General features: G+C 38.1%; 1 protein-coding gene across 2 annotated transcripts in view; it reads right to left on the bottom strand.

Moving 5' to 3' along the window:
- Positions 1 to 381: 381 nt before the first annotated feature.
- The window catches only part of AFF4 (AF4/FMR2 family member 4), a 96,162-nt gene continuing 77,383 nt past the window's right edge, over positions 382 to 19,160 (bottom strand). For both annotated transcript variants that reach the window (XM_044227738.1, XM_044227729.1), the window contains 8 exons: positions 14,966 to 15,060; positions 14,192 to 14,255; positions 13,939 to 14,075; positions 13,603 to 13,674; positions 12,348 to 12,441; positions 11,359 to 11,402; positions 9,955 to 10,175; positions 382 to 6,156 (listed from right to left, as the gene is read on the bottom strand). In XM_044227738.1, the coding sequence (XP_044083673.1) occupies positions 6,029 to 6,156; positions 9,955 to 10,175; positions 11,359 to 11,402; positions 12,348 to 12,441; positions 13,603 to 13,674; positions 13,939 to 14,075; positions 14,192 to 14,255; positions 14,966 to 15,060 (855 nt within the window). In that variant the 3' untranslated portion in view covers positions 382 to 6,028. The remainder of the gene's footprint in view (positions 6,157 to 9,954; positions 10,176 to 11,358; positions 11,403 to 12,347; positions 12,442 to 13,602; positions 13,675 to 13,938; positions 14,076 to 14,191; positions 14,256 to 14,965; positions 15,061 to 19,160) is intronic.

The raw sequence follows: 19,160 nt of genomic DNA, 5'->3' as shown, positions 1-19,160 counted from the left end.
TGTCAGAACTCTCCAGTGAGTTGCCAGAGGTGGACTGGCATTTGTGACCTGATGATGTGCCCACATTTGTCTAGGACTTAACTGAAGGAAGAACTGGAATAAGAATCTAGTTTAATAAAACAATAAAAACCCAAGCCCCCAAGAACAGCAGAAAAGACTTTTTTGGATTTCTGCTGGAGGAGGGCAAACTGTGATATATGCAAAAGGATGCATGGCCATCAAGTTCAGAATTTCTGTAATCAGGAAATGAGAGCTGGACTGGGGGGTCCAGATTTTTCAGGCAGAGTAGCAGTGGACACTAAGGTACAAAACAGAAATTACATTGAAAAGGCAAAGTAAGAGTTGAAGAAGTTTAAAGAGCACAGTGTTTATAAACTTTAATACAGAAAATCTATTTGATATTTATTAAACTTAGTTTCTCCAGCTATGGTTTGGCATTATACAAAGCATCTTAATGACACAGTAGAGTTAAAAAGATCTTTACAAATTGAAATGTGATACCCTTGTCTCCAAATATTTTAATTGCCATAAATTTGTTTAAAAATACACATTAAACGCATGTTTGACACTCTAAACTTTCTATAATCTCAATACCACAAAATACATATAATATACTATACAGATGTGGAAAAAATCTAGTTAGTATATAATACTTTGCTCACCATTAACAGCTTTATTATGTGAAATGCACATACTTAGAAATCCTAGCTTTTGAGCCCCAAAGTACCTCTGAAATTTTAATGTATTGCAACAAATAAAAATCACAGTATATAATTGAAATTTTGGTTGAAAATGTCAGATGCCTAAATATTTTGGATAAAAGAAATGTAAAACAAAGATTTGGATCATGTACAAAAACAAAGGCATCCTACCAGACACTAACAGTACCTTTCTGCAAAATCAACAAGGCTTTTAATTTATCAGCGGCATTACTTCCCCTCCAAAACCCTCCCCAAATATCAAACCATTATTCACCAAATAATTTTAATTTCAAATAAGATAAAAGGATTCAATAAATATATAAGCATTTCCATCCTCCATATACAAAATTTCATAAAACCATTCAAAACGGAGGCTAGATAGAAATTTTCATAACCGTGCTAACCAACCTCACATCTGGTCCTCCAAAGTAGTGCCTTTTCAGGCATTGCCAATTGGGCCAGCTCTGGTGGTGAGCCCCGTCCCGCTTCACCCCAACCCCAGTACTGTTGAATGCTCATGTCAATGATTTGCCAGGTGTGTGCATAAAGTTATAAAATGGGGACACTTCTTGAACAGCAACAACAAACTCAACAGTATGGATAACCATGGCAGAGATGTGAAAGGCAGTATTTCCAAACATATTTTCCAGGGAGGAACATAGCAGGTAGAAAATTCCAGTGGTTAAAAGCTGAAAAGAAACCCTACGTGGAAGCGGTAACAGGTCAAAACTGCAGATTACTAGAATTTCTGGGTGGGAGCTTTTCTTCCCCATGCACATTTAGAGAGCTTTTTTGTTTCTTTTTTTAAGGATGGCAATTTATGCTTAGCTGAGCAATGGTGGCACAGAGAGGTCAATGCTGACATTCCTAAAGTCAACTTCATTACATAATGATTGCTTTTAGGCTGCTATTTCAGGATACTTAAAACATCGAGAAGACTCAGTTTAGACTTAACTATAATGCCTTATTCTGTGACCAGATTCCATCAAAAAGAAGAGGTGGAGAGATTTTTCCATTGCTTTTCTAGAGAAAGTGACTTTTTAACCATGCGGTTCAAATGAAGAGAATCAGCATGTGCTTTACCTACCAGTAGTAACTTACTCTGGTCACTTGCCAGCTTGATTCTAAGGTCTAGAAGTCTAAACTGAATTTCTCCATCACGGAGTATGTGAAAGATAAGCACACAAAAGACATGACCAACTTGGCCTCTTCCTCTACATATTCCAAATCATTTGACAATTTTCTCTTTATTTTACTGAATAGCAACCTTAGAAGTGCAGTGTTATTTGTTTCTGGAAAAATGTCTGCCTCTCTCAACGCATTAATATGTAAAATCAAAATGAAATCTGTGCTCCACATAATTAGGAAATATGGGTGATAGGAGTCTACATGGATGTGAAATGCTTTGCTTCCCAACTTACTTAAGGAAAAAAATCATCACAATCTGCCTAAAACTGTCATTCCCTTAGATGTTCCTGGGACCCAGAGGCAAACTCCTAAAATTCAAAATACATAATGAGGCCATTTTATTCAATTAGCAACTGGAAAATTAAAATCCTTCCCACCCTGTAAGAGCCCTATTATACTACAGAAGGGCTCAAATATATTTTAAAAGTTAATTTACTACAAATCATAGTAATTAAGCTTTAACAATCTAAAAGGAATACACATTGCACCCCTGAACATTAGTATTCAAGGTGTCAACAAGAAAGTGTCTTAGATCAATTTAATAAATAATGTGGAAATAGTTGCACTAAGCTAAAATACTAAACACACACATTGTTGACAAACTAATTTCATGTTTTCATACATACATACATATATATAAAGTGTGTATGTGTACATAATTTTAAAATCCAAAGCTGCATACCCTCACACCTAGAAGAGTGCACAGTGTACCTCTCCTCTACACAATCAGGCATCACTGACTGGAGCGACCTCTGGCTGCTCTGAAACTCCAGGGTGCTGCCAGCCTCCAGAACCAGAACTTTCATTTAGAACAGGTGCCTTCTGTAGGCTCTTGCTTCACAATGCAAGCTCACTCAATGAAGTAAGTTCCCAAAGTTTCTGTCATTAAATACAAAATGATGCTTGTCTGATTTAGCTGATTAACCTTTCTTTAATAAAAAGAAACAAACAACAATTAAAACAACAACAACAACAACAACAACAGTGAATCTAATAAAGCCACAAGTGAATGCAAAGTGTGGCCCAGATGCCTATGGACCCGTCAATGGGAGAGCTAGCCAGAGCACAGGCATGTTGGGCACATGCACACATTACTCTACACCACCTTTTCACTGTAGAATTAAATCAGGAGTTGGTCAACTTTCTCCACTCTTCAGCAACTATAGCTAAAGATTTATCTGGAGTACTCATCGCTTTTAAAGTTAGTTCTTGGCTACTTGCCCAGGAAAAGGTGGCACTGAGGCAAGAAACAGGCTGAACACTCCCAGCAAGACTGGACCCAGGCTGGACTGTGGCGGGTGGATCACCTGGAGGGGAGTGCTCCCCACAGCCCAGCCCAGGCTGGGCAATATTACCACGTGACTTCATCCACTGTTCACTGGCTGCCTGTGAAGAGTCCGGGGGCGCAGGCTGCTGCCTCCTGGCATACAAGTGTGGTCTTAAAAAGCAGTCAACAGAGTGATTTTTTAAATAGCTGCTATTTCTATAATTAACTATATATTAAGTACAAGTCTCAGACGAAGTAAGTTTTTAGCCACTTGTCAAATTCAGTTTTAAATGGTCAGAGAACAGTGAAGACACCTATTGAGGAAGGAGGAATGGTGGCCTACAAAGGGAGTCCAAAGTATGCACTGGAGCAGATGAAGACACAGAAAACTTTTGAGGAGATGGACACAGAGGAAAGGGAGTGGTGCTTCCATAGACTATGACATTGAAAATTCAATTATTTAGGACAGGATTCTGATCCACTGCCCGTTACCACCTGGTGGGAAAATCCCTCCACAATGAAAAGCTTGAAAAATTCATTCCCAAAGAATTAACACAGTTCCAGAGAGAGAATTAACTTAGAACAGCACCATAAAGCATGCAGGAAACTATGTTTTAACAAAATTATCAGTGTGACCCCAGAAACACTCCTGCTGCCTTTCAGGACACACAAGAGATTAGAATACACTGGAACTCAGAGGTGCCCTGCTGGCTGCTGTGGCTGAAAGCTTATCCACTTCTAAGACATCACTGCAAAGTAAGGAATCAGAGTAAGAGCAATCAGAGGACAGGACATACAGCTACTTGAGCAACAGGGTCAAGTCTCTCATTGAATAACTACCCTAATCACTGAGAAGTTGTCCTCTTAAGGAAAACTGTTCCTAAAACATACTAATAAGTTAGAGCAAGATTTCAGAGGCAATGTCTCCAAGAGAAAAAGATTAATTTCGGCATAACTTCTGGATTCTAATCCCTAACGACATGCAAAAATCACCTGAGGTACAGGGCAATTAAAAAGTTCTGTAAATATGAAGCTACAGGACAACGAAAGTTCATTAGCTTCAGAAATAAATATAAAAATGACTCATATACAGAGGATTCACTGCACCACTGGCTTGGGAGATGTTCTATCCTTTCTTTCCCACTTCAAACCTTAGCAATCATCTATAAACAGCAGGGCAATCTTCTTTTCTGATTGGATGAATTCATTTTTGGAATAGGGAGAAAGACAAACAATTTTTTTGGAGCAGCCATTACCCAATTAGACTAAGTCATGTACCAAAGCATTAGCTTTTCTAAACTAATTCATCTTTATGTGACCCTAAAGGAAGATTAAAAAAGAAAGAGTACTGAACATTACTACTGCCAAAGACCAACCATACTGGGTGATCTGGTCCTAGTGTAAAATATCTGTAAACAATCCATAGAGTTTTCATTCAAAGGTAAGATTTAAGGCACACCAGACATGATAGGGGCACATGACAAGGGCATAACAGAGAGCACATTTCTCACCTTTGACTCCGATATGCACCTTACAGGGAAAGGTACTCTGATATACAACTCTTACAGAGCTGGCTTAAGCGCTACCCTTGCTCCCCTCCCCTTCCCTTCCCAAGAGAGCTAACACTGAACCAAATTAGGAACTTTTCTAGTGTCAATTTTCTCATCCCATCAGAAATATAAATCATAGGTGAGGGCCTTCATAATACAAAGGGAGTCAGTACAAGACAAGTTTAAAAGGAGAACTTTATCTCTAGCTCGGGCATTATACCTTAAATTGTGTAGCAAAAGCACGTGCAGCAAAGCTCCAGCCCACTCCTGCATGAGTCACTGCATGCTCCCATAAGAGCATCATGATCTAGTGTGGCAAAAACAGTTTACAAATAAGAATTCTGAAGAGAGAGTCAACCCTTCAAACATCATCACTGAAAGAGACGTAAGCGGCAACCCTCAGGAGGGGGAATCATCCTTTGTTCCATAGTAACTTACTCTTTTTCAATTAACTATCAAATTATTAGCAATAAAAAAGAACACACGGTTTTAATACAATCCATGAAGTTCAAGATTGTCCTTTTATGAAACCCTTCACATGATATCCTTCTCCTAGAAAGTTTGCCTGCCCTCTTTTGTAATGCATTAAATGCAACCTATAGTCACCTTGTGATTGCTATAGTGTTATTAACACATTCACAGTTCTTGACATAATGCATATCAACTCAGACGCATTTCATCTTCTATCTGTAGAATGCCATCTTCTCATATTTAAATGATTTTTCATGTGTAGAATATCCTTAATACTAAGCATAAATTCTGCAATAAAACTGTAGTTAAGATTTAAAATAATATCAGGTAGTAGGTACAGAAAGAACATGTCCATATTTTAGATGAACCAACTCTTACTCTTAGAAGAGCTACCACAAAAAGACATTAGGTAACAAAGCTCCCCAAGTATATAAATTAAAAATGCCTACCTTAAATTTACACTTAATGTTCAACAACGTAAATTTATAGGCAGAAATAACTAAGTTTTATACTAGCCCCAGTCTGGGAACTTAAAAAAATAAAATAAATAGAATTTCAATTGATTAGTTATGAATTGCAACTGGAATTTCAAGCTTATTACAGATCACTGACACCATCTTATCAATGTGCTGCAGATTTAAAAACATTTAAGTAACTTTTCATATTGGGAATATTAAAGGGGTCAACTGACATCGTGGCTTTGGGTTATAAATAACAACAACACATGAACCCGGGAGGAGAAAACCATTCCTCATTCTTAGTGTCGACTAGGTGGTATGTTATGGCAGTTTTCCTTTGTGATGTGACACAGTGTTGTGGAGAAAATCAGAGGCAACGAGAATGTGTTCAGTTCAAGATATCAGCTTGGCATCCTGGCGAAGCCAGTGCAGTCCCTGGCGGGTGTATCGAACGAGGTCTGTCATGATGCTCGCATTAAAGATGAGAGGGCCCATTGCTTTATCCAGTTCAGCAAAGAATTCTAGAAAATCAAAAACAGTCATTAAATGATGTACACAGTCTCCTGAAATGCTGCTTTAAAAGTTTTAGGCTAGATTCTAAAACGGTAGTCAAATGAAATAAAAAAAAGACTCCCTCCTGCACTACAATGATGACCACCCATGTTTTAGAACAAACCAACCCACAGTCTGCCTTTCAAGTTCTAGTATTTTGCCTAGGTCATGAAACTTTTCAAACAGACTGTATGGTTAGGAATTGAGTGCTATACATAAAAGCAGAATTCCACTGATGGAAATTATCGATTGCTAATATGGAGTACACATTACTAAAATGGAGACAATGTACTACATTGTAGTATTACTGGAAACAGTCTGTATGTACTGCTTTTGTGTAAGAAGCAAGTGATACTAAAAGTTCTTAGGAAGGTTCTCCATAAGTGCTTCTGTGAGATTAGACATTTATGACAAACTTTTTGCTGTAATCATATGCCATGTAACACTGATAAATTATCCCATGTTTTCGATAGTATAGTTTAAAAATGCAAAGGATGGAAATGAAAGGATTCTTCCTGTGTGACCAAATAAAGGCTGATCTGCATATTACGTGGGTGCTCTGGAGGAAGGAAGGACAGTGTCCTAACATTTGATCCCGATGCAATTTTGGGAGAAAAGAGAGGGATGTAGGACTCAGAAAGGAGAGTTTTTATACATGCAGAGAAAAAGGGATCATTCTCATGATAAACACCTGGGCCTACTCAAATAGAAGCAATCAAAGAGGAGGAGAAAAGGGTCTTCTTTATAGAATTCCAGATAATAAATTCAGGTGCAATAACAGAATAGAAAATTCCTGTTTCCTTTTTTGTTTGTTTGTTTTTAAAGTAGGATTCAATGTGGGACCTGGACTCATGACCCTGAGATCATGACCTGAGCTGAGATTGAGACCCAGACACTTAATCGACTGAGCCACCCAGGTGCCCTGAAAATTCCCATTTCCTAGTGCAATAATGGATGTAAATAAGGGATGTAAGTAATAACCTAAGTTAAAGTTTAATAGGGAATCTTACATCAAACTGGGTCAGGCTGAAACCACCTGGATTGTGTCAATGGCCAAATCCAAGTATCACTAAACAAGAGACAACCATTAATTAAATGCCTCAATAATATCAATAATAGGAGATCTAGAGCAGCACCTACGAAATGTTAAAAACCTGAATCTAATTGAGTCTCAAAAATGTAACTATCAGTATGAAGGAAATAAGGGGGACAGAGGAGCAAGCTAAATGATACTAAGAGGAAGCAATCAGTCAAATCCATAATAGGACTCATCTCCTCCTCAACAAAAATGGCACAGTGCCCCATTAACCCAAACACCAAAACCTAGAAGAAGGAGACAGACTTTGGGCACTGCTGAAGGAATGTTTGGACCCTGTTAAAAACAAACAGTAAAGAAGAAAAAAAAAAAGACATATTTGCAATAATAGGAAAATTGGATGATAGACTAGGTACTGGGTGACAGAAAGGAATTTCTGTTAATTTTGGTGGCTGTGTTAAAGGCACGACGATTGGGAGCCTGGGTGGCTCAGTGGGTTAAAGCCTCTGCCTTTGGCTCAGGTCATGATCCCAGAGTCCTGGGATAGAGCCCCACATCAGGCTCTCTGCTCAGCAGGGAGTCTGCTTCCTCACCCCCTCTCTGCCTGCCTCTCTGCCTACTTGTGATCTTTGTCAAATAAATAAATAAAATCTTAAAAAAGAAAAAAAAAAAGGCATGACGATCATGTCCTTGAAAAATCCTATCACCCAATGATGCATACACCTAAATATGTTCAGGGGAAATGCTTTAAATACTCCGGCAGGGCAAGAAAAGTATGATTCAGAGAGAGGGTGAGGTGAAACAAAATTAGGAAAATGTGTTGAATGAAAGATGCTCAGGGATCATTATGCCATTATCTTTCCTTTAGTCAACATTTGAAAAGTACCACACAAAAAGTAAAAGTGAAAGGACAAAGAGAATGAAAGGACAAAACAAAACAAAACAAGGCTAGAAAACAGGCATCGGGAAGAAAAATGGAAAGTAAAGCAGGAGTGGTTTAGTAAGAATTCCTGCTTTTGTAACCTTTCCGAGCAATAGTGACAATATTTAAAATTTTAGGAAAGAATTAGGTTTTCAGGGACACAATTTTATGTTAGATGCTGAGGTTCCTCTTCTACCTTTCTCCCACCATTATTGTTCCTTAGGGGTAAGAATCTTCATCTTCATCTCATTACCTGTTTATATTACACATATTTAAATAACACTCTGTGAAAAAAGGAGACTTGATTGACCAGCGTAGTGTTTCTCTACAAAGGGTCTATCTGAACAGCTGCCACACACACACATTCGCTAATAACAACTATGAAAATAAGATGGTGTTTATATAGTACTTTTACACAGTTTTTTTTTTGTTTTGTTTTTAAGATTTTTATTTATTTATTTGACAGAGAGAGATCACAAGTAGATGGAGAGGCAGGCAGAGAGAGAGAGAGAGAAAGGGAAGCAGGCTCCCTGCTGAGCAGAGAGCCCATGTGGGGCTCGATCCCAGAACCCTGAGATCATGACCTGAGCCGAAGGCAGAGGCTTAACCCACTGAGCCACCCAGGCGCCTATAGTACTTTTGCCTAGGATCCTTTATTTACTTATTTTTAAATTTAAAATCCAATATAGGGGCGCCTGGGTGGCTCAGTCAGTTAAGCGTCTGCCTTTGGCTCATGTCATGATCCCAGGGTCCAGGGATGGAGCCCCACATCGGGCTTCCTGCTCAGAGGGAAGCCTGCTTCTCCCCACCCCCCAACTCTCTGTGCCTATATTCCCTTTCTCACTGCCTTTCTCTCTTTAACAGATAAATAAAATCTTAAAAATAATAATAAAATAAAATCTAGTATAGTTGGGGCGCTCTAGTGACTCAGTCGGTCAAGTGTCTGACTTTTGATTTTTGGCCCAGGTCATGAGTTTAAGCCCTACTTGGGGCTCTGCACTGGGTGTGGAGCCTGCCTGGAATTCTCCTTCTCCTGCCTCCCCAAGACGCTTCACATGCGTGCACGCTCTTTAAAAAAATAAAATAAAATAAAATCCAGTATAGGTAACATGTTGTTACATTTATTTCAGTGTACAATACAGTGATTCTTCTCTGGGACCTTTAAATACTTTATAATTATCAATGTTCTTATTTTGGGAGATAACAAACTTAAGGTACAAAAGCATCATATAACCTAATATTGAAGAATGCTAGAAACTGATATATTTTGTTGTCTCCTTTATCACACAAGTTTTCCAATATTCCAGCATGATTTTTTTTTTTTTAAAGTAATCTCTACACCCAGCATGGGACTCAAACTCATGACCCCAAGACCAAGAGTCACATGCTCCTGCAACTGAGCCAGCCAGGTGCCCCTGAATGTGATTTCTTATATATTAAACATCTCATATGTACAAGATGTCTGCATGTAATTTTATGCCTAAGCCAAGGGCTGTTAACCACCCTAAAATAGAACGGGTATTTTATTATTTTTATAATTGAAGCTGCACTTAATGTGCCGAGGACAAAGGCATGTATGTCCTAGAGCAAAAGCTGGTTTTAGTTTTGTGTGCATCACTGGTACAGTGAGAGGCATTTCTGACCAAACTCCATACATTCGGTATGATTGGTAAGCAATGGTGATTAGGAAATACTTTACTGTCAACTCTAGACTACCTAATAAACTAAATGCAGATCAGACACTTAATTAGATCATAAAAGCTCTTCCAACAATTTCATCCTTCAAAGTTTCTCTAGAGAACTTCCTACCTTTTTGCTCTTTGGAAAGCTGCTCAGCTTGGTCCCAAATTTCAGTGGCATAGAGGAAGTTGGACGTAACTTGAACATAGCTGGCTGCCATCTGGTGGATCCTCTGTGGAATGGTCACTGAAGAACCACTTGCTGTAGCACTACTGGCTCCAGAAGAGTAATTTCCGGAATTGCCGGGCGACAGCTTTGGAGAAACAGGGGAAGGCATCCCAACAGCTTTGCTACACAGAGAGAAACAGGAAACTTATTCATGTGAATGTGGTGAACATGATGAAACCCATGTTCTACTGGCTCTTCATAAATACTTAGATTTAAAGACTTTTTTAAACTAGAAGAGCCCGCACAGAAGTACAATCTCTTCTAAGTATTTAGCTCACTGAAGCCCATGGTGAATCATTGTATCTGGACTCTCTGTTTCAATGAATGGCAACAGAACAAAAGATAGCAAAGAACTGAGGAAGTCACACACCTTGAGAGCAGTTCACCTCACTCCCAGATGGACACACTTTCCACCTATTCTGGCAACTGGGTACTTTTCAAGTTGTTTTGTAGAAAGTTGGGAGGAATTTGCATTTTAACACAAGAAAACTGTGGTAGTAGATAGGGATGTCTTATTTTGAACTCCATTATTTCTGGTACTTTCCTAGTTTAACCAAGTTATTCAAAGCTGACAAAGAGGTTCAGCTTTTTCATTCACCTGCAATTATCTCAGTCTTCCTGTCCGTTAAATATTTCTTAGGAAACACATGTTGAAATCAGGGAAGTTCATTTCAGCAGTACTAAAATTTGTGGAAGTGCCCAAGACCATAAAAAAAAGAAAATGAAACAAAAGTTGGGGGAACAAAAGCGATTTGTTGTGAGTATTTTTTTTTTATCTTCTCTTTCAGCACTATAAATTTGGTTCAGAAAATACACAAGAGCAAAGACAGAAAGTCATTTAACATAAAAATAATAACTGAACAGAAAAAAATTACAAAACAAAAGCTGTCGTGGTAATTGTCCTCCTTTTGGGGGATGATCTGGGATGGAGGAGAAACCACAATCATGCCACTGTACTAATTTCTGTCAGTATCGAGACCTGAGTAAAATAAAGATAAACTCAATGATAAAAACCCAACTAGTTGTATAAATTAAACTCTGAGAAGGACTGAGGTGCTGACAAAAAGCTCAGTTTTCTACAGGTGAAATGTCCCCTGCCTACTCCTGTGTTCATTGTTATTTTCAACTTAGTAAAAAATAAAGAGGAAAAATGAAGACTTTAAAAAATACTTTATTAGAGATGGTTTTAATTTTTTTTAATTGTCATCTTTTCATTTCTAGAAACTGGGCCCTACCCATCCTGCTTTTACACAAAAATAAATCATTTTGTCACAAAAAATATTTTATAGACTAAAATTTACCTACCTTCCCAAGCCAGGTGATGGTGCTTGAGAATTATTATAAGAATTCTGTGGAAAAAATAAGATGTACATAATTTAAAAAATACTACTTCTGAAGTATTAAATATATTCAAGAGCACAGTGAGCCAGAATTACTCCTTAAGATGCTTTACAAATTTAAGAACCCAAAATATAAGCATGAGAGCAAGAAAATGTGTGTGTGTGTGTAAATGTGCAACAGGAAGACCTTATTTAGGTGAGAGCTAGGGGTTCTGGAAGACAGAGAATGAGTAACAGACAGAGAAGAGGTGAGTCATACTTTGTGCAAAGGCTGTGGGTGGATGTGACCCATAGTTTCCCGGGAGCAGAGGTTTAGGTAAGGAACAGGAGAAAGAGACCTCAACGACTTGAGGTCTGGGTAAGAAGCTCAGACCTGACCTGGCAAGCAACAGTAAGCTACTGAAGAGTCTGAACTCAGAACCAGGGCAGGATTATAAGAAGACTGATGTGGGGGTGTGAGGAAAACACATAGACATTTTAGGAAACTAACTGAACAGTCTGAGGAAGCATGGTAGTGAAAACAGAAGGCTATCTGCTAATTAGAAACTAGGTCTCATGATAGAAAGAGGCTCCATCCATTGAAATACTAGGAAGACGGATGCCTGGGTGGCTCAGCTGGTTGAGCGGCTGCCTTTGGCTTGGGTCATGATCCCAGCGTCCTGGGATTGAGTCCCACATCAGGCTCCTTGCTCAGCAGGGAGCCTGCTTCTCTCTCTGTCTCTGCCTGCCACTCTGTTTGCCTGTGCTCGCACGCTCTCTCTCTCTGACAAATAAATAAATAAAATCTTAAAAAAAAAAAGAAATATTAGGAAGAGCTACTGCGTATGGCTACAAAGATTCTACAATCAGATATATGTACATTTAAAAACTTTCCAAGAAGTTTCAAACCTATTTACAAGTTCACCAACAAATCTTGTCCCCTAGGACAGGGATCTTCCTTGTTTCTACACTTACCTTCAAGTGCTCCGTCAGTGTCTTTGAGTACTTCAGAGCATTTTCCTTCTTCAGTTTGAACAGCCTCAGGTACAGCAAAGACTGGCATCGCAGGCTAGCCAATGGAAAAGGGTAGCTTATTTACCAGCACAGTGGACTCTGACCGCATATGCATAGACAACTTCTGTATTGTCCAAGAACAGAGGAGTGTCTCATGTGAACAGACCACGGCATAAGGTCAATGACACTAACTCTCAGGCAAAACTGGAAGCCGTGTTCTGATTATGGTACATACCAAAAGGAGGGGAAGAGCCTTAGGACTAGTCTCCTATTTGTTGACCATCAAAAATCAAAACCTCACCCACAAGACATCAACATGTCATTATAACATATGCGTTCAAAGAAATCACTGAGGAGCAGAATCTCTAGACCAAATTATATATATCTGAAATACAACAACAAAAACTAGGGAACTCAACTATGCATCTGAGGCAACATATGGGAACCTTACAATGGCTTGCAAACGCTTTGCACTTCCACCACTGCCCACCTCTCCAGTCACTTTCACTTCTCCTTGGTCTTTATGTGTAGTTCCTTTAGTTCCTTGATAGTTGCCAGTTTCTTTCCACCATCCAGCCCTTGCATATATCCCCTCTATTTGAAGACCAGGTGTCTCTATACTCTACTCTTTTATACTTATTATACTTTTCTTTCAAAGTGCTGAATGCATATACTTGTGTGACAATTTGATTAATTTGTGTCTCCTCACACTAGATACTAGACTCCATGACAAAAAAGACCCTGTCAGTTTATCCACAACTACATTCCTAACTGTTAAAGCCAATGCCAGGTAAAGTAAACACTTTGAAAAAACGATCTGGTAATATCGCCCTGTGACTAAGCCAACAAGCCACATTCGTTATTCTTAATAAGCTAAACATTTGCTCCCTACGGAAAGGCATAGGATATGTGAATAAGGAGAGAGGATACTGAAAGAAGAGCCTGAAAAGGGGACCATGTGAGACATGGGGAGTTCTACCATCAGTCCTACCCTAACAAGGCTTTTGCCCTGAGTACAATGGATCAGAGACTGACAACAACCAAAACCAACTAAGTCAGTAGGAATTTTGACTTGTTTTCTACTTTACCCATCAAAAACAGATTTATGTCTGGGTTATGAAAGACCAAATCAAGGATAACATTCAGAATGGCATAAACAGCACAATTTCTTAGGGAACAGCCTGTCATCTAGCAGAGGCTGGAACACAACACTTACCAAAGTACCGTGAGCCTTTTATCTGCAGCTGTAGCATCAGGGGCTAAGTAATTCTTTAGCTTCATAGTGTATCTGTGAGTTAAAGCAACAAACAAATTACACAAAACATAGTACTTCACCTTGATCTTAGGACTTCCTTAGTCCTCAGAACATTAGAACCCAACCTAAACGAAGGCATAAATACCCACCCATTGAAATATCTAATTCTCCTTATCCCAGGACATAAAGGATTAAGATCCTTCACAGCTTTACTGTATACAGCTGTATCAGCCCCTTCCTAGATGAGCGAAAGAAGTAACAGTGCCAATGATATAGCAGCCAAGTTTTCCCACTTACTTGATGAGCTCCACTGTCTCTGAATACATAGGGAATGGGGATTTGGATTCCTGAGCATTTTTCTCTAATGCATTCCCACATTCAATGAAAGATACCACAGCATCAAGATAGTATACAGCTTTCTCAAACCTATCAGACTGAAGAAAGGAGAATAAGGGTAATGAGAGATACACTGATGTACTATGAGAACAAACAATAAATGAAAATTTAAGTTAATTTGATTAAATAAATAAATGTCAGAATGTTTACATACCAATGCATCAGCATTGTGCTTTAGCTTTTTTGCTTCTTGTAAATAATGGTCTGCTGAATAATTTCTGTAATGTAAATTTTTGTAATAAATAAAACAGTAAATGTTTTCGTAAGATATTACTTGTCCATTTTCCTCTCGAGCATCCCTCAGTTTTCACGTCTTCAAGTAAAGAAAATGACCCATTACTAAACATTCAGTTCCAGGTTTTCTGACAAATGTTTTTATTGGGTTAAGAGCATAATTTGTGTTGGCCAACTCATGACAAACTTTCTACTTAGGAAAATAGAGATCAAGCTCCTTAGTATTTATTAAATGCTAATTTTCCCAAGTTGTTTGAAAGATTTGGAATAAAAGGAATGTGTGGGTAAGAGAAATAACCTTTTAACAAAATGGATGAAAAACCCCAACACTCCTCTACTTATTTAAGAAAGCCTCCACGTTAAACAGGGTACCAGCAGCAGTCAGGTTCTACTTGAAGGCACCTTACTCGCATCCCCTGGGAGTCATAGAGCTCAGTTAAAAGGAATTCTACCTGGACTAGTAGAGCGCCTTTCAAATTAAAATCTGAATTTTCTATGGAGCACACCACAAGTATGAATTCTTCTGGTCACTGACAGGAATTTTTACCAGTTTCTTATATGGGTTAAGAGCATAATTTGTGTTGGCCAACTCATGACAAACTTTCTACTTAGGAAAATAGAGATCAAGCTCCTTAGTATTTATTATGCTGACTGGAATGATTTCTCCAATGCATTAAAAAAACATTTCTCTCACCTGTCATCAAAGGCAAGCTTTGTTCTCCGAGGCTTAGAAGTATCCGGAGTTGGTGTAGATGAAGGACAGTTAGAAGAGCTATTTGGAGCCTTTTCCTGACCAAGAAAATATATAATGTTGAAAATACATAATGTTGGAAAAGTATGCATATTAAAAATTCTGAGGTGATTAAAATTAAACTGAAAGTATTTTTTGAGCCACTAGTAGAAAGGGAACAAAATTCCACTGCCTTTAGTAATTAATTTCCTTGTTACAAAATTTTTAAACTTCAGAATATAAAAACCCTTTTTACAGAACAGGTCCATTTTATATAACAAAAAATATTCACTCTAATAGCAGAGGTCTACTATGTACCAAGCAATGAACTAGACACCAGGTAAAACCTAAGGAAGATACAACCTACTTTGAGAACAGGAGTACTGCTTAAGACAAAATTTACCGATAATTACTGGTCAATGAAAACAGCAATAGTAAGAGCTAACACTTACTATGTGCTTACTACTTACCAGGCACTAAGTTAACTAGGTACTTAGCACAGTCATTAATCTTTCCACAATCTTTTTTTTTTTTTAAAGATTTTATTTATGTATTTGACAGAGATTACAAGTAGGCAGAGAGGCAGGTAGAGAGAGAGGGGGAAAGCAGGCTCCCTGATGAGCAGAGAGCCCGATGCGGGGCTCGATCCCAGGACTCTGGGATCATGACCTGAGCCGAAGGCAGAGGCTTTAACCCACTGAGCCACCCAGGCGCCCCAATCTTTCCACAATCTTATTGGAAGGTATACTGCTTTGCGGACAAAGTAAAAAGCAATGTCAAGGAGGGTAACTCACCCAAATTCGAACAGCTTTTAAGTGGCATTCCTGGAATTTGGACTTTAAATCCAGATCTGTCACATTTTAAAAGGTTAGACACTTTCTTAAACTTTATTGCACCTCCTATCAACATAGCCCTTTATGTGGGGACTGAGAGCCTGTCTTTTCAACTGCTTCCCTTCATACACTTTCCACAACAAAACACAAAGTAAGCAGAATATATCCTATGATGCATGTTTCAACATTAAAAAACCCAATCAATATATAATTGTACTGCTTATGCTCAAAAATCTACTGAAAAGGAACCATAAACCATTTCTTTTCTTAAATGATAACAGCTTTTCAGTTCTACCCAATACAGCTTACCTCAAGGAATGAAAATAAAAGCCTTGGGATTTGAGAAAATACTATGCTCTCTATAGTCAAGTTCCCATGTTTCTGAAATGGCTTCCTGCATATTATGATGGAATGTAACATTACTAAGCCAGTTTTCCCTCTATGTTTTCTAAGTACTTCCACAATTGCGTAATTATGCTGAAGGAAAACTGAAATTACTAAAATTATGTTCAGAAATTGTCTACGTATTTTAACATACTTTTCTTATATAAAAATTATATGCATGGGATTTGTAAAATCACTGTGTGGTTAAGGAGGTTAACTAAAATTACTCTAGTGGGCATTTCACAATATATCATATATTGGATCACAGTGTGCACCTGAAACTAATGTGTTATGTATCAACTATATCTCAGTTAAAAAGAACTGGCAGAAGTAAGAGGGGGGAAAAAAGACAAATCTTGTATGTTTGTGGAAAAATGAACAAAAGGACAAAGTCATCAAAAACAGCAGCATAAAGAAGGTTTGAAAAGATGATTAATCTAACTGAATTACATAGATTCCGTGTCTGCAATATATGCAGAATACACATTCTTTGCTAACAAAACATTACAAAAATCTACCATATACCATATACCATACTCTCATAAAGCAAATCTTATTAACAAATTTCAAAAGACTGTTACTATGAAGATTACTTTCAAGCCCCAATGCAATTAAGGTAGCAACATGAATCAGAAGACTACTAGCAAATCTCAGTATGTTTGGAAATTGACTAACATGGGTTTTTTTTTTTTTTACTAACATGCTTTTTTTTTTTTTTTAAAAGATTTATTTTATTTATTTATTTGACAGACAGGGATCAGAAGTTGGCGAGAGGCAGGCAGAGAGAGAGGAGGAAGCAGGCTTCCCACAGAGCAGAGAGCCCTATGTGGGGCTTGATCCCAGGACCCTGGGATCATGACCCGAGCTGAAGGAAGCGGCTTAATCCACTGAGCCACCCAGGCGCTCCGACTAACATGCTTTTAATAACCCATGGGTCAAAGATAAAATCACCCTGGAAATTAGAAAAGATTTTAAACGGAGTTATTAAAACACACCAAATCTTCTAGGATGCATGTAAGTAGTATTTAGAGGAAATAATACAGCCTAACTGCTTATATTAGAGAAAGAAAAAAAGGCTTAAAACTAATTTAAAGATTAATGAGCTAAGTACCCATTTTTAAAAGTCAGTAAGCAGAATAGCAAAGCAAAAAGAAAGAATAAGAAAGGAAATCATAGGGGTGCCTGAGTGGCTCAGTGGGTTAAAGCCTCTGCCTTCGGCTCAGGTCATGATCCCAGGGTCCTGGGATCGAGCCCCACACTGGGCTCTCTGCTGAGCAAGGAGACTGCTTCCTCCTCTCTCTCTGCCTGCCTCTCTGCCTACTTGTGATCTCTGTCAAATAAATAAAAATAAAACCTTAAAAAAAAAAAAAAGGAAATCATAAAGATTATAAGTTAATGAAACAGAAAACAAAAATAAACTACAAAGAATCAACAGGTAAAACAGAGGCTATTTTCTGAAAAGACAAGGAAAACTAATAAGCCTCTGATAAGACTGATCAAGGAAAAAGGGAAATGGCACAGAGAACTAATGTTAAGAACAAAAGGGGAAGCTAAGTAGAGATGTTAGAGATACCAATAGCACAGTAAGAGACTGTAACAAACAACTTTATGGAACCATATTTCAGATATCTGGTAATATGAGCAAATATGCAGAAAAGAAACAAAATAAAAATTATATGTAATTTTGGTTTTCCATTATATGTAATTTTCCTTTTGCTAAAATTAAGAAAAAGCATATCTTCCAACTAAATTACAGATTCTCTTTAATAAACCCATTTATAATCACCTAAACTGGAAATTGCCAAGACTAACATTAGTGATTTTAGTAATTGTTAAAAGCCCTAAGATCTTGAAATCAAAGTGGTCAGGGCTTATATTTTATTCTCTCAATAACAACAGAGTACCAAATAACTACATTTGATCCAACAAATATTTCCTGATTACCCAGTAAGCTAAGCAGCAATGGAGAAAACAAAACAAGATACAAATCCCTGCTTTCAAGAACCTGACAAACCAATAAAGAAGAGACACAGTTTTACCTAGGAGAGCAAAAAAACCAACGAACAGGTGAGCTCACTTAAAGAATATATTTAAAGAGAGAAGGGGGTTACACATGGGTGGCTCAGTTAGGCCTCTGACTCTTGAGTTCAGCTCAGGTCATGATCCTGGGGTCGTGGGATTTAGCCCCACACTGGGCTCTGTGCTCAACAGGGAGTTTGCCTGAAATTCTCCCCTGGCCCAACTCGGGCACACACTCCCTCTGTCTCAAATAAATATATATATTTTAAAGATTTTACTTATTTATTTGACAGAGAGAGAAAGCATGCAAGTCTGGGGACTGGCAGGCAGGGAGACGCAGAGGGAGAAGCAGCACCCCTCAATCTTTAAAAAAGACAGAGAGAGAATGGTATGAAATTTTAAGAAATAAGCATTCAGGCCTCAAATCCCATAGGTGAAATATGGAAAATGGAGAAAGAGCCAGTTAGCAGGTAGACACAGAACTGGGACGGTGAAGGAGGCCAAGAGGACACTCAGGTTCCTTAAGGACACTAGGACTAACCCTCTAAACTACTACATAAGAGTGTCCATGTGGAGAAAAAGCCATCTGTATATCTCAGTTTGAGCCGTTGTTCACAGTTAAAATCACATCAATTTTAAAGACTTCATTAAACTGCCACATTTAATAAGCATGAGTAACTATCTTTAATGGCCAATTTTTTCAACTCTTAAACCTTTGCTTACTCAAATCACAAATAACAACCCAGTGAATTATATCCTTAAAAATCTAGATGTTTTCTTAATTTTGTCAGAGTTTGCTCCTGATCAGTTTAGAAAATAATGTAAATAACCTGGTAGATAAAGTGAGGGTGAAGTTTAATAAAGCACAGCCTTGAAAGAACTTCTATGATCCACTTCTCTACTCATAAAACATGAAGAACAGT

This window comes from Neovison vison, chromosome 1 (genome assembly GCF_020171115.1).
Source record: "Neovison vison isolate M4711 chromosome 1, ASM_NN_V1, whole genome shotgun sequence".
Taxonomy (NCBI): domain Eukaryota; kingdom Metazoa; phylum Chordata; class Mammalia; order Carnivora; family Mustelidae; genus Neogale; species Neogale vison.
The sequence above is the reverse complement of the archived record's forward strand: the minus strand, read 5'-3'. Positions and strand labels throughout refer to the sequence as shown.